The sequence below is a fragment of the Equus asinus genome, chromosome 2, assembly GCF_041296235.1.
Source record: "Equus asinus isolate D_3611 breed Donkey chromosome 2, EquAss-T2T_v2, whole genome shotgun sequence".
NCBI lineage: Eukaryota > Metazoa > Chordata > Mammalia > Perissodactyla > Equidae > Equus > Equus asinus.
Window position 1 is genome coordinate 155703086 of NC_091791.1, and position 26844 is coordinate 155729929.

Below are 26844 nucleotides of genomic sequence, written 5' to 3' on the forward strand. Positions count from 1 at the left end.
GTTCTTTGGAAATATTTCCAATGTAATTTTCCCTTTCAGACTGCATAATTATACTTACTGGAACAGAGGGAGCGGGAGAAAAGAGTGCATGAGTATTCTGTATACGTTCACTAGACTAATTATAGTATAGCGTGATGCATCGGTGTTGAGTGCCTCCCTCCCAAGCTGCTCTGACAGTGTGTTGGCAATGGGGAGATAGGGAACCTTCAGCTTGCTGACCGAAGGCAGTTGCCGTCAACAGAGGTACCTACAAAACTGAGTACCCAGAAAAAAATTCTGATAATTCTGGTAGAGTAATATTAAATGTTAAGCTTTTATTTATTTAGGTATTTATGAAGCAACTCCTAGATATAAAACCTTGATTAGGCCAGCCCGGTGGCATCATGGTTAAGTTCACATGCTCTGCTTTGGTGGCCTGAGGTTCTCTGATTCAGATCCCAGGCACGGACCTACACACCGTTTATCAAACCATGCTGTGGCAGGCATCCCACATGTAAGATAGAGGAAGATGGGCAGAGATGTTAGCTCAGGGCCAGTCTTCCTCAGCAAAAAGAGGAGAATTGGAGGCGGATGTTAGCTCAGGGCTAAACTTCCTCAAAATAAAAAAACAACCTTAATTGGTGCTAAAGAGGTCAACAGAATTTTCAGATAAGATTCTTTTCAGGCTTCATAGTCTTAAGATATTTTAGGGGAGAAATAATCCCTCTAGGCTTTGTGCAACATGAATGGTGCAGAAGATATGGACCCTGCCTTCAGAGATTACACGAGCAATTTAACATAGGCAAGGACCTCTTAGTGAGATGGCCTGTGTATTAGAGATGTGGGGCAGTGAGCTACTTCACTGCCACCCCATCAAGAATAGCTCGTTTGGATGCGGATCCGAGGGGAACATGCTTAACGATGTTAGGTAATTTGTTTCCTCCTTTTCTCTGGAAGCTTTCTCCATACACCTACTGAGGAGGAAATGGAGCCTGTGGTTATTAAAGGGTCAACAGTGTCACAGTTAGATGGGGCCAGTGATGCTAAAACTCTTGCCATAGCTTTTCAGGGCATAATATTCATTTTGGGGAGGTTAATAGACATAATGTGAGAGATCAGAGAGCAAGGTGTCTTGTGAAGCTGTAAAAATTTTCTAGTTGATTTATATGGAAAAAATTTGAGTAGTTGCAGAAAGAAGGAAAGTTAACCAACTTCAGACTCTGCATGTCTTTCTTCGTACATTACACATCTGTGTGAATCTTGCTGTGTGTTAAGAGATGTGGGGGGCTGAGCTAGTTTCAGGGGCTTTATGACTTCCATGAGAGAGCCCCAGTAGCTGTGGTCACCAGGATCTTTTTGTGTTGTTTGTGCTGTACAGTTCACCTTACCTTTTGGGAAACCATTGTTGCTAAACATACGTGCATTTGCTGTAGACTCAGCTAAAATCCTTTGTGCGGCCTCACAGGAGCTGACTGGAAGAGGCTGTTGTTGGAGTCTCTTCATGTATTTTTTTGTGTTACAAAAGTGAATCCTGTTAACACTTTATCTGAATTATTCATTGAGAACAAGTATGCTAAGGAGAAACAATCCGAGGTCATATTGGGGATATATGTTTCATAAGATGCTTTTCATTCAAGGTAATTTTTAAAATTCATGATGAATGTTTTGTTGTGGTTAAAGATTGGCACCTGAGCTAACATCTGTTGCCAGTTGTCTTCTTTTTTTCCTTCTTCTCCCCAAAGCCCTCCAGTACATAGTTGTATATTCTAGTTGTAGGTCCTTCTAGGTGTGGCATGTGGGATGCCGCCCCAGCATGGCCTGATGAGCGGTGCCATGTCCATGCCCAGGATCTGAACTGGCAAAACCCTGGGCCGCAGAAGGGGAGCGTGCGAACTTAACCACTCGGCCATGGGGCCGGCCCCATCATGAATTTTAATAAACTTACTACATAACTTCTTTATGCTAATTCAATTCCTGCTTAATTTGAACCTCCTGTATCATTTCAGAAAAATTCTTGGAATCAAATTAAGTGTAACTAAAATAGCATAATTTTCTCATGCTGATAGTGATCAGCTTAAACAGAGTCGGGCAGATACTAGAGAGTTTAATAGAAAGTTACAGCAAATTGACACTTCATTAGTGAGGAAGGGGCTCAAAGTTTTCGAGTGGGAGGAGGAGCAAATTGTATTGGAAACCACCAGGCACAGCCCTCTGGCTGCAAGCTGGGTTCCCTCACGTTCTTGTGGCCATGATGTTTCTGATACCAGTAGCAAAAAAGCTGCTTGTCACCTAGCCAGCACTGACTCTTTGAGTAGCTGGGAAATTTACCTGCATAGATTAAAGAGAGATTTGGGGGGAAAAAAATCAGAATAAGATAAATCCTTTAAAAAAAACTATTTAAATTCTTCTTTGGAAGCATGAATTTTGTTGGTGTCCTCTACCCCCAGGTTCACAGAGCTTTACAGTGCCTTTTTTGGAACCCTCCAACTAGCATTGGCCTTTTTTACACTGAGGAGTTCTTTATTCCCGTCTTGTTTTCCCTCCCTCCCTCTCTCCCTTGTTGTCTCTCACACTCTTCCTTATGAAAGAGAGCCCCCTTTAAGGGTTTGCTTAGACAGCAGATTTAAGGATTCAGACAAAAACATGAATTTGACCCTTCGATTTCTAGGATCATTCCTGATGCTACAGCTTTGGGTGGTAAGTGTTGGGGCAGGCAGGGATGCTGAAGAAATTTGAATTTGCTTTTCCTTCTTTTTCTGTGAGGAAGATTGGCCCTGAGGTAACATCTGTTGCCAGTCTTCCTCCTTTTGCTTGAGGAGGATCGTCCCTGAGCTAACATCTGTGCCAACCTTCCTGTATTTTGTATGTTGGACGCTGCCACAGCATGGCTTGATGATGGTGTGTAAGTCCACACCCGGGACCCAAACCCATGAACTCTGGGGTGCTAAAGTGGAACACACGAACTTAACCACATGCCACCACCAGCCTCATGGATTTGCTTTCATTTCTTAATAGTGGTGGGGAACTGTTGAATGCTTTTGGTAAAATGAGTCAAATTACTTTTGTACCTCTGCTCTTCTTTAAAATGGATTTAATTCATCAATATCACACTTTTTTGTTTTCTGGCAATTTTTTTTTTAAACCAACTCTTTCCAGAAATCAGTGTCATAATGAAAACACATCTGAATCGTACCTAAACAAAATGGAGCAATGCTCTCAGATATTCAGGGACATTGTTACTTTCCTAGTGGTGGTAAGAAGAAATCAGATAGGTTTTTTTCCCCATTTTGATTAAAATTCTTAATTATTCGTCCTGTGAACCTGCATGCACAAGGGTGCTTAGTATTGGGAAAATGGTGGGTAATGGTTAAATTTCTTTCTTTTTTTTTTTGAGGAAGATTAGCCCTGAGCTAACATCTGCTGCCAATCCTCTTCTTTTTGCTGAGGAAGACTGGCCCTGAGCTAATATCTGTGCCCGTCTTCCTCTACCTTATATGTGGGACGCCTGCCACAGCATGGCTTGATGCGCTGTGCATAGCTCTGCACCCGGGATCTGAACTGGCAAACCCCGGGCTGCCAAAGCAGAGTGCATGAACTCAATTGGTACGCCATTGGGCTGGCCCCTTGAAATAGTTTTTTTAAACAAATAATAAAGTATATTTATAATCATTTTTTTATTTGTAGTATATCCTTGGCCAGATAGCATTTACAAACTTTTTGCATAATGATATAAATAATCTCTTGATCAGACTAAGACACTGACTTTCTTTGCTTTGGGGGAAGGTAAGGAGCAATAATTACATGGGAGAAAGAAAGAAATCAGTTAAAACCCAACACAATTTTTACTTGCTTCTAGCACTCTACATTTTTACTTATTTGTTGTTGTTGTTGTTGTTGTTTTTGAGGAAGATTAGCCCTCAGCTAACTACTGCCAGTCCTCCTCTTTTTGCTGAGGAAGCCTGGCTCTGAGCTAACATCCGTGCCCATCTTCCTCTAGTTTATATGTGGGACGCCTACCACAGCATGGCTGCCAAGCAGTGCCATGTCCGCACCCGGGATCCGAACCAGCGAACCCCGGGCTGCCGAGAAGCGGAACGTGCAAACTTAACCGCTGCACCAGCGGGCCGGCCCCCATTTTTACTTATTTTAATAGTATATGTACAAATATTTATTATTCATTTTCATGTGATATGTTTAAAATAAAGAATGCTATGCTTATACATAGTTTTTTAGTAGTCATTATTTTAATGCCTGTAATATTTCATCAAGTTTACATAGCTATTCTCTTCTTGGCGAACACTTCAGGTTTCCAGCTCTTTGCTGTTATAAATAACATTGTAATTGGTGTCTTTTTGCATATAACTGTTTTCTTCTGTTCAATTATTTTTTGGGATGAGTTTATGGGAAGGAGATAACTGTGTCAAAGAGCCTTTTGTAAAATTCTTGATATGAATTGCTGCTTCCAAAAATTCACATTTTTTTCTATTGTGGATTATTTATAAATGAAATTTATTCTCTAATTTCTTCGATTCCATTTTTGTTGTTAAGTACTTTGCAGTTCTCTATATAGCTCCTGGTACATAATTAAATGTCAGCTAATATTTGAGGGATTACCAGCATTGTCTTAAAATCATTTTATGGATTTAGACTTCATAAAAACCATTTTAAGTGTTATTACTGTTACTACCCCCATTCACAAAGATGAGGGAACTGCAGCTGAGCAAAATTAAATAACTTGGCAAAGATTACATAGGCTTCAAAGCCTGTGCCCTGAATAACCCCTTGAATAATAATTTCAAGGTGTTTAGATAATTGAATTAAAAGCATGATGAGGCAATCATCATTACTTTGAGATTTTTCGTTTTTCTTAATGAAACCATGCCAAGATCATTGATTCCTTGTTCGGTTTTCTTGACCCTCTGTGGTTTTTAATTCACTCTGGCGCTCTGTTGAGATGCATCATGTTTGTGTGCTGCTGCGGGATGTCTCTGGGGTGTTGGGGATGTTTCACAATGGGCTCGGTGGTTTCCCGGAGCAGGCCTCCATCTGGAGAAGAGATGGCCTTGATCTGAGCCCTCTCACGTGTGACTGGGTCGAGACTGGACATTGTAAGAAGGAGCGGACCCTGCAGCGGCTCCTGCCCAGCCGGCTAGGGAGACAGGGCTTTAGTGAAGTCACTGAATCTGGATGGCAGTGAGGAGGAGGGAGAGAAATTGTGTGTCCCACAGGTCTGAGGAGAGAGCTCTGAGTCTGCCACAACCGCCCAAACGCCACGGTCCCTCTGCCAGGGCAGCACCACCCAAGAGACCTCCAGGGATAAACCTGGGTGATTCCTCCTTGGCAGGCCCCGTGTTCCATTTGGAACGTGGAGGTCAGTCGAAGTTATACGTTTTCTGTTGCTCCTGGTTGCTTCCAATTTCCTCTGTGAGCTCTCCTCTTCTGCCTTCTCTCTACGTGGCTCCAGCTTTCTTTTCCTCTGGCCCAGCCTCTCACTCCTTCTCTGTCAGACCTTTCCTTGGTGCTTTCTGGAAACTTTGTGAAACTAATAATAATGGTAACATATAACACATAGCACATATGATGTGCAAGAAGCCATTCTAAGCACTGTACATGTCTTACTTTATTGACTCATTTAATCCTCACAGTTCCCCTAGGACACAGGCGCTGTTTATCGTGTCCACTTTACAAATGATGAAACTGAGGTACAGAGAAGTTAGTTCACCCATGATCACACAGCTAGAAAGTGGTAGAACTAGGGCTTGAATCCAGGAGTAAGGGTCAGGATCTGTGCTCTTAGTTGTTAAAATATCCTGCCTCTCTCTAGGATAAAAATTTCCCTACACTCTTAACCTTCTCAGAATGGTCCTTCAACCGTATTGTCTGCTATTTGCACCCAGAAGTGCAACAAAGTACTAATGTGTGCCTGGCTAGCCACTTGGAACACTTGCACAACCAGGGAGTGTAGCCTACCACACAACAACCCCCATGAACCATGAGCTCATAATTGAACATTAAAACCGTATGAGGAAAACCATAGTGGAGAGCCAGCAGACCCCACAAATGGCAAAATTAACACTTCTAGAACTAGGCACAGTAGAATAATCTGAAAGAAATTACAAGAGTTTTAAAAACAAGATTACAGGTCAAAGAAGGAATAGAAGCCGTAGTAAAATAACTGGACACTAGGAATAAAGAATAGGCAGTTTGAAGGAGACCCAAATACAAATTTCAAAAGGTTTAATGCTCAAGAAGCTAAAAAAAAAAAAAAGATGGATTAGTTACTTCCAATGAATTAATAATTGATAAAATGGAAAGTAGACCTGAGAAATATCACGCAGTTTGCAGAGGAGGATAAATTGATGGAAAATATGAATGAGAATGAGAGGTTAAGAGATATAACCAATAGAATGAGCTCTAATACAAGTCTAATAAGAGCCCCAGGAGAAGAGCATAAAGAGAAAGAGGGTAGGGCAAAATTCAAAGTGGCAGTGGATAAAAATTTTCTAGAAATAAGGAAAACATAAACCCTAGGAATGAGGAATCATGCAAAATTCCAGACATTTTAGTGAGACTACAGAACTTTTAGTAAGCATATGGGGAAACCAATTCTCTCATATGCCTTTTGTGAAGGATCATTTAGCAATATATACAAAAAATGTGGGGACTGGCCCAGTTGTGCAGTGATTAGATTTGCATGTTCTGCTTTGGCGGCCTGGGGTTCACCAGTTTGGATCCTGGGTGCAGACCTATGCACCACTTGACAGGCCATGCTGTGGCAGGCGTCCCACATATAAAATAGAGGAAGATGGGCATGGATGTTAGTGCAGGGCCAATCTTCCTCAGCAAAAAGAGGAAGACTGGTGGCAGATGTTAGCTCAGGGCTAATCTTCTTCTTCTTCTTCAAAAAAGTGTAAGCTGTTTGACCCAGAAATTCTGCTTCTAGAAATTTATCCTCAATAAATAATCAGTTAAATTCCCCCAAATTTAAATATATAAAGGTGTGGAATTCAGCATTGTATGATAGAAATGTATTGGGAACAGCTTTAAGAAACTCATCAATATGCCATAGATAAAATAAATTAGGATATAACCATAAAAACACTGTTGCTTTATGTAGCTGTTAAAGTAATGACACAGATCTATTTTTATTTATTGTTCTAAAAAGATGGTTGATATGGTGAAAAGATCTAGCTAAAAAAGCAGTATGTATAGTTTGGTCCCACCGGCATAAACAGAAGTCTATACATATAAAAAGAAGTTTGGAAGAATAAATACTTAGATGGTTATCACTGGGTGAGCAATTTTTACTTTATTATTTATACTTTGCTCATTGTCTGATTTTTAAAAATTAACTACATGTTACCTTAATAATCGTAACTAACAATAAGGTATTTCACTTGGGAAACAAAAAAGGGTGTTTCCCAAGTGAAACAAAAAACAAACCGGAAACAAGAATAGTGTCCTGAAGTTCTAGAGCTCCAGTAATGACAGCAGTCCTGGTGGCCCAGGTGTGCACTGTATCACATAACAGAAAAACTGTGGCCCAGAGAGCAAGACTCTTGGGCTGTGTTCTCTTTTGTTCCACCCTGCTTTCTCCTTCCCCGTGCAGCTCTCAGGAAGCAACCATATTTTTCAGCTTTTTCCTCCTCTTTGTAAAGCAAAGTATATGGTCCCACTGTACCTTATGTCCACTGCATGAATGAGCTCGTTAAAAAAAACTGAAAGAGAGGGAATACATGGATTAAAGTTAATTAAAATCTTTTTATCTTTTCTGTTTGGTCAATGACGGTGAGCAGCTGGGAGAGATGCAGTGAGTCAATAAGCATTGATGATAAATAATTGGTCAAAGGATGTCACCTTTTCTTGTGTTTTTCCTCTGTAGGAAAAGCCGTTTCTGCAGCTGTAGCTTACTCTGTGTCTGTAGGCCATGCTGAGAAGCTGAGCCACAGCCCAGCACTGATCCTTGAGCAGAGAAGGAGTGCCTTGGGGCGCTGTGGACACCATAGCTAGAGCTCAGTGTGACTTGCATGTTTTTGTCTTCAGTGTTGGGAAGGGCTCTCTTTGTATCTGAAAAAAGGAAAAACAATGAGTAGACTGAGGTAAAGTATGGTGAAGGCCAAGAGTGAGTGGCTGTGGTGGTGCATCCTGGCCGGTCATCAGAATTTCCTACTGAACACATAAAAATAAAGATTCCCAGGCCCTCCAGGGTTCAGATTCAATTGGGCCCGAGGTCTAGGGATCTGTGTTTAAAAACCTTCCCAGGTGATCCCAATGGTCATGCAGGTTTAGGAACCACAGGTTTATGGCCTAGTGTAGTCACAGGAGGTGTCTGCTCCACATAAAATATTTCTATTTCTCAGTGCCCTGTCCTACTTTTTTTCCCTCCCTTCTTCTCTTGTTTTCTCACTTTGAAAAATTATCACTCGTGTTCTTTCTTGCCTGTGTGAAGTTATATGTATATTACTAAGTGGACGACTAAATGAGATTGCTGACCTGTGCCCTGGAATCTGGAATCTGACCTAAATAACGCTGCTGTGGAATTGTGTGAATGTGTGTGTGTGTGTGTGTGTGTGTGTGTATCTGTCTGTGTCTGTCCAAATGGCCTGTAAATACTATTTAGCAGTGTCTACTGTCCTAAAGATGATATCTGGCTTTCAACCTAAAATTATGAAACACATTAAAAAGCAAGAAAAATAACCCACTGTCAAGAGACAAAGCAATCCAAGATCCAGACTCAGATATGACCCAGATATTGAAATTATCAGATAGAGAATTTAAAATAACTATGTGAATCCAAGATAGTCTCCCGATCTTGAGGCCAATTGACTAGAACCTTAGTTCCCCCGTGCCCTGTAACCCAACATATTCCCAGGTTCCAGGGGTTAGGACATGGACGTCCTTGTGGTGGGGAGCATTGTTCTGCTTCCCACACATACTACATGTAATTAGAATCCTAGAAAGGGAAGAGAGAGAGAATGGGGCAGAAGACATATTTGAAGAGCTATTGGCCAGGAATTTTCCCAAAATAGTGAAAGATGTCAGATCTACATGCAGGAAGACCAGAGTACCCTAACCAGGCAAACACATACACACTCCTAGACAGATCATATGAACCTGCTAAAAACCAAAGAGAAAGAGAAAATCTTGAAGTAGAGGAAAAAAAGACATCTTATATACAGAAGAACAAAGGTACGAATTATAGCAGACATATTATCAGAAGGTATGCAATCCAGAGGATAATAAAGTGATGTCTGGCAAGTACTAGGGGAAAAACCCTCTCAGACAGAAACTGGGATCTACATAAAGAAATGTAGATCTCCAGAAATGGTTAAAATGAAGATAAATATAAAAGACTTTTCCCCCTCTTATTTATTTATTTGAAAGATTGGCACCTGAGCTAACATCTGTTGCCAAACTTCTCTTTTTTTCCTTTTCCCCAAAGCCCCCCAGTACATAGTTGTATATTCTAGTTGTAGGTCCTTCTTGCTCTGCTATGTGGGATGCCACCTCAGCATGGCTTGATAAGTGTTGTTAGGTCCGTGCCCAGGATCCAAACCAGTGAAACCTTGGGCCACCAAAGTGGAGCAGGCAAACTTCACCACTCGGCCATGGGGCTGGCCCCTCCCCCCTTATTTTTAATTACTCTAAAAGTTAATTGACAGATGAAAATAAAAATTGTAGCAATGTGTTTTGGGTTTATAGTTTATATGAAAGTAAAATATATGACAATGGACGTGCAAAGGTTAGGAAGGAAGAATTAGGAACATATACTGCATGTAAAATTATAATAGTATTCAAAAGTAGACTGTGAGTAATTAAAGATTTAGGTAGTAAACATAGGGAAAGCACTAAAAAATTTGAAAAAGAAGTGTAAGTAATAAGCCAATAGTGGAGATAGAAAGGGATTCTCAAAAATACTCAATCCAAAATCAGGAAGATAAAGGAAAAAAGGAACAGAGAACAGATAGGACAATAGGAAACAATTAGCAAGATGGTAGACTTTAATCCAATTATATCAATAATCACATTAAATGTAAATGATCTAAACATACCAATTAGAAGACTGAGATTGTCAGATCAGTTGAAAAAGCAAGAGCCAACTATATGCTGTCTATAAGAAAGCCACTTTAACTATAAAGACACAGATAGGCTAGGAGCCATTCCTGTTGTTATCTGGCAGATTAATTAAAAGCATTTCCTATTATTCACTTTACATAATTCTTTTAACCAAAGAGATCCTGTTCTTAGTTACCTTTTTGGCTACAAACTGAAGCAAAGAAGAAATTTAAAATTCGATTCTATACAACGTAGTTGTCTGTCCTTTGTTTCTTCTATTATGGGATCCATGTTACCTAACTTGCTTAGGCTTTCCTCTTGTGTCTCGTGGGGTTTGGTGAATGTTAAAGTTCCTTTGTCTTTCCAACCCTTATTTGGCCTCCCTATTGGCACAGTCTTTCTTCTTAGGATTTTCCTTGTAATTTAATTCCTTGCCTTCAGTTTGCATTTGCTTTTTTCAAGTTTCAGTTTGTAAAATGTTCTGGATGGTCTGTTATCTTTCTGTAAAAGCATGGCCGTGAATCTTTTTACTGCTGTAAGTCTCTGGGGAAGCTGGTAGTTTTTAAAGGATAACATGTCTTGTTTTCCTGGGAGGACTCTTAAAGGCACACTGTTTTCTAAAGTTCTTTCGGAATATTTTTCATCTTGGTTATTAGTCTCTTTAACACACCAGGACTGTCGCTCTCAAAGATGTCAATCTTGTGAACTGGTTAAAAGGGACAGCCACAATCAAAATTTTGCAAAGGTAAAATTTAGTTGGAAAAAAAGTCACCTGGTCAGTTCCTCAGGGTCTGTCAAGTGCTATCTGGGATCTGTAGTTAATTCGTGTATATCTGTCTTCAACATCAGTTATCTTTGACTATCAAGTATACTGTGTAAAGAGAAATCTTTATTTGTATTTTAGATTAGGAGCAACGATAGGCTAGCAGCAGTCCCCGGGGGAGTAGATTTGTACGGATGTCATCCTCCTCTACCCCTTATTCCCCTATTGGTTGTGTGTGATGTGAGTGTGTACCAACTGTGTTGCTGTGCTCCCAGCTGTGGCACCGAATGTTGTCGTGAATCCAGCATTAGAAAGTATAATGGGAATACATAGAAAGGAAGAATGGCTTCAGAGCTTGGATCCTCCTAAAGGGGATTAGATGATTTCGAATGTGATCTCTAAAATAAAAAGAATCTAGAAGTTGAATACTGAATGTTATAGATAAAACACATACTGAGTTGTCCTTGGTATGCCTTGTAAAGCCGAGCAGAATCTAAAGTGCTAATGAGGTTAAATGATCAAATACTTAATTATCGTGCTTTGTTGTCCTGTGTATATTTGGTGCATGCATGTGTATGCCTACTCTTGTGCATGCACAGACACACACACATTTTTTAACATGTGACCAATCAGATGTTGGGTATGGGTGCTCCTTTCCTGATATTTTGGTCTAATTCAGGTTTTTAGAGCCAAATGGGTCAGTTTTAAGTGAGGAGAGAGGGAGGTAGTTTAGAGAATGGAAAGGACATAGACTTCTTTAGCTTCAGCTTCGTAACAGCAAAAGACGTTAGGCTCCAGATGCCACCTAGAGTCTTATAAATAAGTGGAGATAAAATGTGATGATAGTAGTCTCAGTTTTTTCAATAATAACTTACTGAAAAGGAATTTCCCCATCCACAAGTATGGACATACTAATAAGATGTTCATTATATTGCCAACATGGTTTCTAAGATGGCGTATCTGGTACTTTCTTCTGCAGCCAGAATACTTTGAACTCACATTAATATCATAATATATATCCTGCTAAAGTATGGTTTTTTAAAAAACAACAAAAAATTATGTCTGACATAATAGGGAGGGAGACGGAAAGATAGGAGAGTGTGGTACAAGGGTAATGATAGAAATTAGTTTCAGTTAAGTTTCAAAAGAATCTGCTTTGTGCATGAGACCCTGGCCCACAGCCTGCCCTCTCCCTTGCAATGAATTCTCCTATTTGTTCTGTTACTTAAAATGTTTTATTCAGCATAACCTACCAAACTACGACGATTAACAGTGATGAGAGAGAAAGAAAATCGTGAGAGTCTTGATTTACAACAAAGAGGGATTGTTTTTATGGGAAGTCCCCCAGTGGACTGGAGACACCCCTGATTTGACCACTGAAGATGCTGTGACAGGTACACTCTCTTAGTGGCAGATTTTTTAAGTGGGCTATTTCATTGTTAGATGGTTACCAGATTTTAAGTCCTGTATGTAAAACTTAAGTGGGGAAAGATACTTCAGTTAGATTCTGATCTGTGCTTCAGTGGAAAAAGGCCAGAAAAAAAATTCCCAAATCAATGGAGCTTCAAGTACATCACTGTCTGTCACCCTGGTGACAGGAAAGCTTGAGGGGCCTGAGGTTGCGGTATCAGTATAAACAGCTCTTACACTGAATAATGTGTGTATATATTCACACTGCTGGTTTCATCTTGTTGAGTCAGCGTACTAAAGTACGGAGAGTTTGACAGAGAATTTCCTGGAAGCAGCTGGCCTGACTTAACTTAAACACAGTAGCTGTTTTTTTCTACTTTGTCTGGCAGATAAGAGGTAGCTATGGAATACTGAATTTGGAGAAAGACTCTTTTTTCCCTAAAGATTGGCCCTGAGCTAACATCCGTTGCTAATCTTCCTCTTCTTTTTTTTCCTTCTCCCCAAATCCCCCCAGTACATAGTTATATATTCTAGTTGTAGGTCCTAGTTCTACTGTGTGGGACGTTGCCTCAGCATGGCCTGATGAGCCGTGCTACGTCTGTGCCCAGGATCCGAACTGGCAAAAGCCTGGGCCGCTGAAGCTGAGCATGCGAACTTAACTGCATGGTCACTGGCCTGCCCCTGGGGAGAGACTCTTGACAGTAAGTTATGTCAACATCTGAGGCGTGGAGGCAGCTCCTTGGGGTGACTTTGGCTGCAGCCCTGAAGCCTGCTCTCCACTCCCCTGGCACCACTGCTCTCCTTCTGAGTGAGGGGGGCCTGTTGGCTCAGTTCATTGGAGGGCCATCTCTGAGCATGTGCCCAGGAGGTAGCAGTGTGCTTGGGTCGTGACTGATTGGCCTCTGGAGCTGGCCTTCTCACCACGTAAAAGCTCCACCAGCAGAGTAGGCTGCCCTGCGTCCCTGGAGACTTGGGCCGTGTGACACTCTGGGGCAGGGCTCTAGACTCTGTCTGGAAGTGCTATTTCTGAAGCTTTAGTCTGGGGGCCAGCTGTATCTGGGGTGCTTGCTACAGAGGCCGGTTCCCAGTTCCGTACCTAGTTACTGTGATTCAGGATGTCCAGTGCAGTGGTTCTGAGGCAGAGTGAGGTTTGGGAACTACGGCCTTAGAATATCCTTACCCCAGGCACTTTTGATTACTGTTTGTCCTCTTACTTTACAAATCCATTTATCTAAATATTTATTGAATGCTGTTCTGTGCCAGATACTGAGCTAGGCAGTGGAGTTGTAATAGTGAGCAAAATTGGCATGGTTTTTATCCTCATGAAATGGAGAGAAAGCAAGTGAAGAAATTAATAATATGATAAGAGCTATGAAGCCTGCAACAGGATATTATAATAGAGTATAAGGAGGGAGGAGCAGTGAGTATTTAAAATAAAAAGATACTTGGTCTGGCCTGGTGGCATAGTGGTTAAGTTTGCATGTTCCGCTTTGGTGGCCCTGGGTTCACAGGTTTGGATCCCAGGTGCAGACCTAGCACAGCTCATCAAGCCATGCTGTGGCAGTGTCCCACATACAAAACAGAGGAAGATTGGCACAGATGTTAGCTCAGGACCCATCTTCCTCACCAAAAAAAAAAAAAAAAAAGATAGAAGAGGCCTCTCTGAGGAGGCAGCAGTTACACTAAAATCTGGATTAAAAGGAACCAGACCTATGAGGAGCATGTTAGGCAGTATAAAAAACTTGAGCAAAGGCACTGAGACAGGATCAACCTTGATGTGTTTCAAGAAGAGAACAAAAGGGCAGAGTGGTTGGTGCCCAGCAGCCTGGGGAAGAGAGGAGTGAGACTAGGCAGGTGGGCTCCAGATTTTCTAGGCTCTCAAGGACTCAGCAGAGGTGTAGCAGATTGAGAGGGGGTGGGGTGCCAGACTTAGTTGGGAAATGGGAGTCTGGAGTTGAGAGGAGAGGCCTAGTTTGGGACATGGATGTGGAAGTCATCAGCATTTCCACGGAGAGCCTCCTGAGTGGGTGATGACATAGGGAGAGGCTGGAGAGAGAGGATAGGGGAGGGCCTAGGAAAGAAGACTGGGAGCAGCCAGGACGGGGGAGGTGGGAGGGTAGGAGGAAAACTGGGAAACCGTAGGCCTGCAGGAGCCACAAGAGGAGAACGCTCAGCGAGAGACAGTCCAATGTGCTGTTGCTGCTAAAGGTGCAGAACAGTGCGGTCCTGTACAGTAGCCACTAGCCACCTCTGGCTACTGAACACTTGCACTGTGACTAGCGCAGACTGAAATGTGCTGTAAGTGTAAAGTAAAATGCACACCCTGCACACTTAAAACTAATACACTGTCATAGGTCAATTATAGCTCAATAAAAAATGCATACCAGATTTCAAAGACTTAGTACAAAAGCAAGAATGAAAATATTTCATTAATACTTTTTAAAGTAATGATTATGTGTCAAAATGATAATATTTGGCATATATTGGGTTAAATAAAATTCACTATTAAAATTTTACCTGCTTCTTTTTACTTTTTAAAAATATGGCTACTAGAAAATTTTAAAGTGCATGTGTGGCTTGCGTCCTGTTTCTCTGGCAGAGTTTGGCGACATGGAAGTCATTTGCAAACTTGGTAAGAGTAGATTGCCTGAGAGTCAGTAATATCTAGCAAATTGTTTCTTCTCAGATGAGACTGAGTCATCATCATCATACTGTTATGCCTAAAATTAAGTAACAAAACTCACCACTAAAAATTTTTCTACTTTTTTGGATATGTACATAAGTGATTTACTAATTTCACATAAATTTACAATATAATATGTATTTAAATTAAATCCTTTGAAATCAACTCTCAAATATGATTTTTCAATCTTTTTCTAACCTATATTTTCTTTCTTTCCTTTTTTGTCTTTTTTCTTTTTATTTAAAAATTTATTTTTACTTTCTCTTATTTTTGCATATCTGGCCAGGAAACTTCATGGTGTTATGGTCAACTTGCCGCACAACCGTGTTCAAATCTGTCACCAACAGGTTCATTAAAAACCTGGCCTGCTCGGGGATTTGTGCCAGCCTGGTGTGCGTGCCCTTCGACATCGTTCTCAGCGCCAGTCCGCACTGCTGCTGGTGGATCCACACCATGCTCTTCTGCAAGGTCGTCAAGTTTTTGCACAAAGTCTTCTGCTCTGTGACTATCCTCAGCTTCCCTGCCATTGCCTTGGACAGGTAAGATCAGGGAGCCAGGGGAGCAATTTTTTTTTTTTAAGTATAGTGGAAAATTAGCATCATGTACCAAATGGTGAATAGTTAATGTTCCACACATTTCTCAGTCTGCATGTGGTCACTAGAGAATGTATGTCTGAAACAGATGCGTCATAAAAGGTTGATTTAACAGGAGTCCGGGTATGGAAAACAGGACTGTTGAGAAAAGATGTGGCATTGCAGTTACATCATGAGGATGCTGGGGCTTCTGCTTGGTTGGAAGTGGTGGTATTTGCGTTGCCATTCGTAGTCGATTGCTCTTCTGATTGATAATCTGCAATTAGGGTTTTTTGATGTAGGATGAAAACATTTCTGGAAGAACAAGGGGGATGATTCAGTGGTTATTTAACAAATGATTAGACAGTCCAGTTGGACTGGGCCAGATAACACAACAGTTCCTTTGGAGGATTTATTTCCAAGGCTTTATACTGTGCTGGTTGTTGTTTTCTTTCCCATCCTCTTTAAAAGGACGTCCATTTGGGAATAACTCTTGTATCGGAGCTACTGCCATCATACATAATTCGATCAAATTGATCAAAGTTGAGTGTAAAGCTCTCAATAACCAAGAGCTTCCTGCGTTTTTCCCTTTGTTGTTAGCACTTCTTGAAGACAGTTTGAGATAATAATACATTTTAGAGAATAGAATTAAATAAGCAAACAAGAATTGAAAAGTATTTTGCATCCATGACTACTTTTGGTTTCAAGATTTTCGGAGAGGAACAGTTGCCCAAGAGAAAGTGCTGGCTCCTCTGACGTTATACCCTCTGATAAATTTAACTACATTTTAGATGACTTTGGAATTTTTCAACTCTTCATCCACTCAGAACATAGTTAATACCTTAATGTCCTCAGAGGGTGTGGATTGCAGAGCTGCTCTCTGGAGTCTCGTCAGCCTCTCAGGCCCGGAACCCCGATTTCGTTAGCTGCCCGGCGTTATCTGCAGGGAGGGACACAGAGTCACCCAAAGCCCTCAGCGTACTAGCAGCAGTGATTGGCTTTGTGCTCAAGAGAGGGGTCTCTGGAGCCAGAAGTCTGACTTTAAGTCCTAACCTCCATTGCTTTCTTGCTGGGTGGCTATGAGCAAAGTGGCTTACCCTTTCTGAGCCTAAGCTTCCTCACTGTTGTAATGACGAAGAATTGAATGAATTATTTATGGCCTGTGCTTGGAGAGGCCACACCAATATGTCTCTTTTTCTCTAGGTTCCCTTCTGATTGGCGCATTCTTCTAGATATATTGTCTGTAATCATTTTACCGGCAGATCTTGCTGGGAGACACTCCAGCTCTTTGGAAGTTTCTCACTAGAAACTCACCTTACACAGGGGCTTATGAGGCAGGTGACATGGGCCAGGTTGAGGCTGTATGTCTGCATTCCTCTTCGTGGTGGTCAGTCACTCAGCAGATGCAGGTAATAATTGCTTGGTGGGTATTAGACTGAGTGGGCAGGACTTTATATTTTCTTAGAAGAGAAATCAGAAATCTAGAATTCTATCATTTAAAAATATTGGCAGTTAATTTTCATTCAAAAAAATATTATGTGGGGTGCTGGCCCAGTGGCACAGCAGTTAAGTTCATGAGTTCTGCTTTGGCAGCCTGGGGTTCACCGGTTTGGATCCCGGTTGCGGACCTGGCACTGCTTGGCAAGCCATGCTGTGGTAGGCGTCCCACGTATAAAGTAGAGGAAGGTGGGCACGGATGTTAGCTCAGGGCCAGTCTTCCTCGGCAAAAAACGAGGAGGATTGGCAGCAGATGTTAGCTCAGGGCTAATCTTCCTAAAAACAAAAACATGTTATGTGGGCCACTCAAATCCCTTCAGCAAGCTGAACATGCCCCATGCAATGCCAGTTTTCCATGCCTGCTTTACAGTGACTGTGCGTGTCTCTTCATGCTCAACAAGAGGTCTTTGAACATCTGGAAAGTGCCACTGCACAGCATTGGAATGTAATAGTGACAAGTCAGAGTGAAAAGTCAATTTACATCCCCGCGGGTACCCTATGCATTTTGTGTTGAACCATTCTGCGTTCACTGCAGGTGTACTTCAGCGGCCCCTTGTACTGTCTGCTCAGTGAGGTCTTAAGTCTTCAGTCCACATTGTGGACTTTCTTTCCTGAAAGTTTTTTAAAAACAGTTTTATTGAGCTATAATTTACGTATCATAAAATACACCCATTTTAAGTGTACAAGTCTATGAATTTTAGTGTATTTATAGAATTGTGCGGCCATCACTACAAATTTTAGAATATTTCCGTTGCCCTAAAAATAAATTTCATGCTCATTTACAGTCACTCCCCATTCCTACTCCCAGACCCAGGCAACCACTGATCTCCTTTCTGTCTCTATGCATTTGCTTTCTTTTGGACATTTCATGTAAGTGGAATCATAGAACATGTGTTCTTTTGTCTGGCTTCTTTCACTCAGCATAGTGTTTTCGAGGTTCCTGCGTGTTGTAGCATGCATCGGTACTGCACTCTTTTTTATTGCTGAAACTATTCTATTGTGTGGATACACCGCATTTTGCTTATCCATTTACTAGTTGATTGACATTTGGGTTGTTTCCACTTTTTGGCTATTGTGAATGATGCTGCTAGGAATCCTGAAGGTTTTTGAAGAATAGGATTCAACAAGAGTGGGAACACATTATTCTGAACAGTTTGCTGTTATACCTGGAAGCCATGCAATAATCCCTGGGGGATATTTCTGGGCCTTCGGTCTTAGACAAGAAAATATGCAAACAATAAGAAATTCTTATTTTCTTTCCAGCAGAAAATCTGGATTTTTTTTTTGCCATCATTTAAAAAAAAGGTAAACAGTTCCTTTTAGTAGAAAAACAAGGCTGGTAAATTCCTATTTTATTATTCAGCGATACAAATTACTTGCAGGCATAAGCAGATTTTGCATGAAGACAATCCTTTCTCTCACTTCTTTCTCGGATATTTATTTTATGGCACCGAGTCAGTAAGTTAATTGGGAGGCCACCTACACTTCCTGCATCATCTTATAGAGGTTTATGCACTAACAAAATTATTTATAACGAGCCTATGTGCTTGTGTTGTGGCCTGTTTCCCAACATGTAATGGAAGCAGAAATGACTGGAAGCCTGTGTCTGCTACCTGTCAGTTAACAAATGGGTGTCTGAGACAGTGGATTCCTGTGTATTCATGTGTGGGTGCAGGGCATCACATTGAATTTACAGAGTCGTAATTAGAAAATGTGTCTATATTCAGAGAAAAAAAATTGAGAGCATGCATAACTTACACATTTCTTTCTCTTTTTATCCCCTCCCAGAAAGAGATCTAGAACACATTTCACCGTGCTCCATCCATCTCTGATCATCCATGGTCATGTTGTGTTTGCATCGTATCTTCCGCAGCCTGGAACACTCTCCCCCAGCTTGTCCCCTGCCAGACTCCACCACAGTGCCACCTGCTCTTGACATTTTCCCAGGTGCTTCCTTTCCCATACCTCCTGTGTACATACCTCCAGTAGACCCACCATCTGTCCGTTTATAATTGTTTGTTTGCATGCCTTTTTCCCCATTGAGTTTGGAAACACTTCTGTGTGTCTTTTCATCTTTGTGCCTGGCACAGTATCTGGCACATAGGCCGTGCTCAGCAGTCCTTGTGCCAGGAAGGTGTGCGTGTTCACCTGGCCCCATGAGTGAATGAATGTTAATAGGGTTGTAAGGTCCACTCCAGCATTGGCTCACTACAGAGACCTGGGCTGAGCTAGTGTGAAGAAACTCATGGTATTTCTGACAGCGGCTGGCACCCCTTTCATGACAGATGTGGTTCTAGGGTCTGAAAAATTAGTCAGTTCTCCCAAATTATTGATAACATTGAAACAAGGTGCTTTTGGTTTCTGAATAGGTGTTTACAGAATAAGCAAGTTAAAGCTTGAAGGAAAAGAAGTCTCATCTGATTTTAACAAAAATCTAATCGTGTAGGCATTTTAGACCTATTAATTTCTCTTAGGGTTACTGAGTGATTATCATAGGTACAATGGCTTTTGAGCAGGCATAACTTTTGCCCGTTGAATTGATTTTGTGGAAGGACCTTGTCAGAGTCCATCTTTCATACTGGGTCCTTCTGCCCTGAGCAGCTGTAAATGCTAATGAGACCCAGTGCAGACATAAGGGTGCTTTGGAGATGTGTGCAGACAAATTTCTTTCTGTTACTGGCTTTGAAAATTACCCTAAAGCTTCTCAGCAAATGTAAATTTTTTTTTACAATTTACCATTTACCCTTAAATTGAAAAACAGAAGTCTTTACAGCAGACGGAGACATCCTTTATATTGAGGGCACTCTTTGAGATTTGATCCTAGCGGCAGTCATTATATAGCTAGCTGTGAAATGAAGTTATTTGCTTGTTTTCCTGATAGACAGTCTTGAGAGTCCCTTGAAGGCAGGGCTTTGCCCTCCCCATTTGGAAAGGTGCTCTTTTGGTCTAGTGATGCCTCTCATTGTACAGCAAAGTCCTCAAAACCCAAGGCCTGGCTTCCTAAGTCCACCAGTGGTTCCTGCTGTCTCAGGAAGAACAAAAGAACTTGACCTTTTTTCCCCTCTCTCCCACTTGTGGTAGTATAGATTCCCCTAATTTAAAGCGTCTCTTTCCCTGTGAACTGAATTTTGCTTGTGCATTTTGCAGGTACTACTCAGTCCTCTATCCGCTGGAGAGAAAAATATCTGACGCCAAGTCCCGTGAACTGGTGATGTACATCTGGGCCCACGCAGTGGTGGCCAGCGTCCCTGTGTTTGCAATGACCAATGTGGCTGACATCTATGCCATGTCCACCTGCACCGAAGTCTGGAGCAACTCCCTGGGCCACCTGGTATACGTTCTGATCTATAACATCACCACGGTCATTGTGCCCGTGGCTGTGGTGTTCCTCTTCTTGATACTGATCCGACGGGCCCTGAGTGCCAGCCAGAAGAAGAAGGTCATCATAGCAGCGCTCCGGACCCCACAGAACACCATCTCTATCCCCTATGCCTCCCAGCGGGAGGCCGAGCTGCACGCCACCCTGCTCTCCATGGTGATGGTTTTCATCTTGTGTAGCGTGCCCTATGCCACCCTGGTCGTCTACCAGACTGTGCTCAATGTCCCTGACACTTCCATCTTCTTGCTACTCACTGCCATTTGGCTGCCCAAAGTCTCTCTTCTGGCAAACCCTGTGCTCTTTCTTACTGTGAACAAATCTGTCCGCAAGTGCTTGGTAGGGACCTTGGTACAACTGCACCACCGGTACAGTCGCCGCAATGTGGTTAGTACAGGGGGCGGAATGGCTGATGCCAGCCTGGAGCCCAGCATGCGCTCGGGCAGCCAGCTCCTGGAGATGTTCCACATTGGGCAGCAGCAGATCTTTAAGCCCACGGAGGATGAGGAAGAGAGCGAAGCCAAGTACACTGGCTCAGCTGACCTCCAGGCCAAGGAGATACTTACTGGCTGCCTGGAGGGAGAGCAGGGGCCACAGTTCGCTCCCCCTGCCCCACCCCCGGGCACAGTGGACTCTGTATCCCAGGTGGCAGCAGCAGCCTCTGTGGAACCTGAGACATTCCCTGAAAAGTATTCCCTACAATTTGGCTTTGGGCCTTTTGAGTTGCCTCCTCAGTGGCTCTCAGAGACCCGAAACAGTAAGAAGCGGCTGCTTCCCCCCTTGGGTAACACCCCAGAGGAGCTGATCCAGACAAAGATGCCCAAGGTAGGCAGGGTGGAGCGAAAGATGAGCAGAAACAATAAAGTGAGCATTTTCCCAAAGGTGGATTCCTAGCAAGGATTGTAAATCCCTGGATGCAACAGGGAGCTTCCACGTTCCTGCCCTCCCTGAGTTGGCCCTGTGCTTTCCGTGATGTCATTGCAACCCAGTCTGGGTTGACTCCTCCTGTATGGGCCAGATGCTGTTGAGTGAGAGGGAAATCTATGTAAAATCAAATGTCCTCTTTATTGAGGGAGTATATACATTTATCTCAGTGGCCCATGTCCTTAGTAAAGTCCACATTCCTTTGTGGAGACGAAAGCTGGGCAGTGTGGCACGGGTCTCGGGGTGGGTCCTCCGTGTGCATTTTCTGAGGACTCCTTAGTCCCCTGGGCCCAGCAGAGAATACAAGGAGAGAAGACCATCCATGAGCTTCAAGGGAGCAGGGCACTCGAAGGGGAGCCCAGGATAACTGTGGAACAGCGTGGCCACAAAGGAAATGCCTATGTGATTGACTTAAACGTGACAAATGCTAAAAATTTTTTATATTGATCTCTCTCTTCAGAGAAGACAGGGACTTGGCATTGACATCTTTCCTCTGGAAGGCCCAGTCATATGCTTCACAGTTTCTCCCAAAAAAATGCAAAGTTAGTAGAAACTGGGTCCTCTGGAAACATCCAGCTAAAAATACTTGATTAGGAAAGGTAATTCTGCCCAAAAGAGTGGGAAAAGTCAGACAAAGATGTCTCCCTTCTGGGGACTCCAGAACTCAGGTGTGGCCAGTCTCATTTTCAGTCTGTTTGTACAACTGTGGTCCCCCCTTCATTTTGGACACAATGGAGGAACAGAATAGGGAGAAAGGATGAATCATTGTAAAATGCCGAGAAAACCCCTAGTCCAGGTGAGCTCTCCACTCCCTCTTTCCCAGTGAAGTTTCAGCAGGAGCCAGACTGGACGGAAGAGGGAGGACCGTGTCCTCGACTGCTTACACCCTGGGGCTCTTGCAGGCAGTGTGAGTCCACTTCCCATGGATTTCACCAGGCTGAATTCAAACCACAGACGACACTTCACTCTTACTGAGGGCAACTCAAGTGCCAGCTCTGCTCCTCTCTCCGGGGCATTTTGTTCTTGTTAAAACATGTAGGGGAGCCAGTCCAGTGCCTTGAGCAAGCTTGAAGGGGAGTGGACATTCTCACTGGCACACTCCTGCACCCCACAGGCAGTGGTCCTCACACATCTCCTGTTCCCACACTGGCCCCTGTCCGTCGGAGGAACTCAGACTGCGTGCAGGGAGTGTCCTTTTCCTTTCCTCTCCTGGCTGTGCTGTCTCTTGATTCCAGAATATGAACCCAAAGACCCTTCCCCTGCAGAGGGAGCGTCTTCCTCTTTGTGCTTTGTCTCCTCACAGCACTGTGTGCTCACAGCAGAAACCGGACCTGTGCCCCACCCGGCGCCCTGCCCCCCAGCCCTCCGTGCATGCCATCTGTAGGTCCTTGCCCTGAGAGTTAACGTGTGGCCCTTCAAGCTTATGTTTCAGAAGCTTCACAATTGTTACAGCTTTCATCAAGAGGAATCATAATCTGTCAGAAAATCTCGTCCACTTTAGGAGAATCTGTCAAGTGTAGCCACTTTGGTGTCGTTCTGATAATATATATGTCCAACTTCATAAATTCTGGGCAGAATTTGGCAGGTATTTCTCGTGTAGGTTTGAAGCAGTTGCTTGACTTCTAACAGGTCGTTGCCAGGTGTATTTATATAATCTTTGAAGAATTACATTTTAATAAAAAATTGAAAAGCAGTTTCTGAACTCAAAAAGAGTTGCGTGATCTGTGTTTTTTTGTTTCTTCTTTTCCCTCTCAAGTGGTGTACTATCTGAACCTCTCTCTTCCTACATGATCTCAAATGAAAGGTGTTCATTTTTTCCCGTAAGTGCAGATGCAGAGCGTTGCAAGGAGCATTTTCTTGTGTTGTTGCGACTTAAAAAATGGATTCCCAAAGGAGAAAATGCAGTGGTTGAATAAATGTCACGCACATGGGTTCCAAAGTGAATTGGTGGCTGGACTGCTCAAACCTCTGGGTGGAGCTACCCAGGGAAGAGGGGAGTGAAGCTGTCATCACCCCTCACGTGGGAGGGTGGAGAACACATGGGTAGGGCCGTGGGCTTTGAGGTCAGATGGCCCATGTTGGAGTCCCTGCTCTACCACAGACCAGCCTCATGACGTTGAGCAGGCGCGGTAACCTCCATGTACCTTGGTTTCCTCTCTGTAAAATGGGGAGATGATAACTGTGTCAGAAGCTTCTGTTGCCCCAGCTTACACACTTCACCTCTGATGTTAGCCATGTCTGCAGTGGGCTATTGCTGGCGGCATCCACTCACTTCCTTGAGAGCAGTCAGGCCTGGCTTCTCTGCCTTCTGTCCTGGGAGAGCTCTCCAGCTCGGGGGTAACCCTTAACCAGGGCGGCACGGGGACCAGTAGACAAATCCCCCTGCCTCTGTCCCGCTGGACAATTGTGGGAGGCTTCTTTCCACACCTCAGGAGGTCAGGCAGGATCAAGTCCCTGTTACCCACCACAGTGTCTAAATAAGGCATCCTTTCGTTGACCTTTCCTCCTCCTTCCCTGTCAGGCTTTCTCTGTCCCTCACTCATGCCCTCAAGGACCACCTACCCAAAGCACCACCTCACAAAGCCCATGTCTCAAGTCCTGTTTTCAGAGGAATCCAAGAGAGGCCGTAATATCCCTCATGGGCCCGTTGTGAGGATTAAATTGGATGACCTGTTTAACTTGAGGCCCGGCACAGAGTAAAGCCGGATCAGTGCAGTGCTTACATGCTACCTTACAAAAGTGCTTGAGGGGCTTATTTGGAATTTTTTTCAGAAAACCATATTAAACTGGTGTTTTCACCAGTTTCCCCAGTAATAATATTCATAATGATATACTTTGAGGTAGTACACACTGCCAAGGTCCTCTTTGAATTCCTGCAGTAAATATAGCTGTGTAAACCAGCATCTTCAACTTTACTGTAAACCTATAAGCCAGATTCTGAATATGAATGAACTTAATTTACTATATTGATGAAGAGTACAGTGGAGTCTATAGAATAACTAAGGGCACATAGACACATCCACAGTGACTCCATCCATAGAAAAGGAGCTGGAAGTTCATCGCTTGGTGTGCTGAATTAACATCTGGAGCTCAAGCGTAAGTCTGATTTGGCTGGAGAGAATACCCGTGGCTCTATCGCAGATCTGCGCCCCTGCATCCGGATGGGGTGGCTTGGCCTGTGCACAGCTGCTGCCGCACGCCAGAGCTAAGATGATCAGGGAAAAAGCTCATTTTAGGCTGAATTTTGGTGGAGGGGAAGGGTTAATGCTTTCATATCATGTCTAACAACGTAACAACATACAATGTAAGTTACAACATTCAATGTAAATAACATCATAGCAAAGTGATTAACTTTCCCCAAATAGTTGGAAACATTCAGCAGGTTTATATCACAACCAATTGTGCTATATTAGAGTTCGGTAGCCAAAAGAAAAATAAATTACAGTTAATGACCTGAGAATATGTGAATAAAACAGGAAGTGAAATCAGTACTAACGCCCAGGGTGGCGTTAAAAGCCTTTTTGTGTGAGCGCAAGGCTTTTAAAATAAATTGAAATGACCTAAGATTCCCCATACATGAGATTTCAGAAGCTGAAATATCACCCTTTCTCTTAGCCTCACATTCAACTAGTGTTTTTCTCCATTTGTGTCAAGGGAATACGTTAGTTAATACGCAGAATAAAGGCCTGGAAACCTTCATAGAACTGAAACTATAATCTCCAGCCTTGTTTTACATGAACCTCTCAGGCTGTTTATGTTCTGGGGACTTGGAAGCTACTTATTTTCAAACTTAAATGAGTGAATGGTGAATGAATGAATCAACAAGAGATACAGCACCTGGAGAAGCGGCTAAATTTCTATTGCATGTGAGCTAGTCAAGATTTGCTGTCAGTAGAGTTATTGCTGGTTCTTATTGATTTCCTTGGAATGACTCCCACAGGGTTCAAGACATCAAATGCAAGGACTTTGATCTACCTCTCTCTTCAAACACCTAAGCTTCGCTGTAATTCACGAGAGGGAGTGGAAGTTCTAAACCTGGAAGGGAAGTTCAATCCTGAGAAACACACTTCCAGGCGTGTGTGTTGGGTGTGAAGATTAATCCTTTTTCAGCTGCATTGATCAGAATTTAGTGGTTAAATCTCTTTCTGCCCCTCTTAAATTTCCTTCTATATGCTTATTCATTGCAGTCCATATACAAAATGTAACATACACACAAAGGAGGTACTAGAATGAGATGTGGTGTACCTTTTAAGGCAACAGGTGAGAAAATACAACACAGATGGGATAATGCTTTTGAAATATTAACCATCTTTCCTGATGCAACTAATTTCTCTTCTCTCCTTTGCCTTGTTCTCGGGGAAGGGGAGAAGGCGTTCATTGCCTCAAAGGAAAGCAGCCTGTGAGTCTCTTTCCAGTTTTTGGGTATCAAAGCCTGGCTTTTGGGAGAACAAAGGGGACTCTTGGGGTTAATCTAGTGAATGTATGGTAATGATGGTCAAGAACTGGGGGATGCTACCGGCAGCTAGTGGGTAGAGGCCAGGGATGCAGCTAATGCCCTACAATGCACAGGACAGCCCCCCACAACAAGGGCTTATCTGGTCCGAAATATCAATAGTACCAAGCTTGAGAAACCTTGGGTTAGCCAAAGGTTTGAGGCAGTTTGAGGAGGCGGGGACCATCTTCCCTCAGTATAAAAAGTTTTCCTGGAGTTGAGGATAGTCGAGATAAGAGAAGCCAGGGGTAAGTGATAAGAATATAGACATCTGTACCTTCTGGATAAAGAGGCCCTAATGCTACCTCCCAGGCAAAGCCCCAGGGATGCAGCAAAACAAAGAAAGATTTGTGCAGTTGCAAAGGGAAGCTGTGTATGCTCCCCAGGTTGTGGATCCCCACTGTAGAGTCTGTTAGTGAGTCCAGGCAGCCAGGATGTCGTAGACAGACTCAAAGATATTTACCTGGGTGTCTGGAAAGAAAGAGAAAGCTTCAAAGGCAAAGGTGCAGGTGGACAGGGAAGATGGATCACTGGACCAAATGGAGTAAGGGGTGACCCTGTGGGCGATGACGCTGAGGACAGATGTCGTTTTCACATGCATGCCCCCACATTATACACCATGATGTAATGTGAGAGGCGAGGAAACTTGGAATGTCTGAGATTATTTCTCTTATCCCGGGAATCTCAAAATGAAAATTAAGCTATAGCAAAAAAAAAAAAAGGTATATTTCTTCACACTGTTTTTGGACTGAAGCAATTAGGTTTTATTCAAACCTTGAAGGGGGAATTAGGCTTTAAATCCCCTTCCAACTCTGAAATTTTATACTTACGTAGCCTTTTATTATTCTACATATGAATACATGTTTATAAAAAATCTTTTATGGTATATTTTTACTTTCCTCTACAAAAATTCTCAATTCCATTGCATTTTCTCCTTTATAGATTTCATGGAGAAAATTTGGTATAAAGAGGTTTTTCTATCTAAGGTCCATATAGAATTAAATTCTGGCCTTCTGCCTCTGGAGTGTTTCTCTCAGAGGAAAAATCTAAGTGCATGATTATTTAAAAGGCAAAGGTAAGAGGTAGTCTTCT

At 42.7% G+C, this 26844-nt stretch overlaps 1 protein-coding gene across 1 annotated transcript in view; it reads left to right on the forward strand.

Annotated features, from left to right (window-relative positions):
* GPR176 (G protein-coupled receptor 176) overlaps window positions 1-22960 on the forward strand; it is a 102786-nt gene extending 79826 nt beyond the window's left edge. The window contains exons 2-3 of the mRNA XM_014847336.3: window positions 15178-15430; window positions 20108-22960. Coding sequence (XP_014702822.1) covers window positions 15178-15430; window positions 20108-21230 — 1376 coding nt within the window. The 3' untranslated portion in view covers window positions 21231-22960. The remainder of the gene's footprint in view (window positions 1-15177; window positions 15431-20107) is intronic.
* The last annotated feature ends 3884 nt before the right edge of the window (window positions 22961-26844 follow it).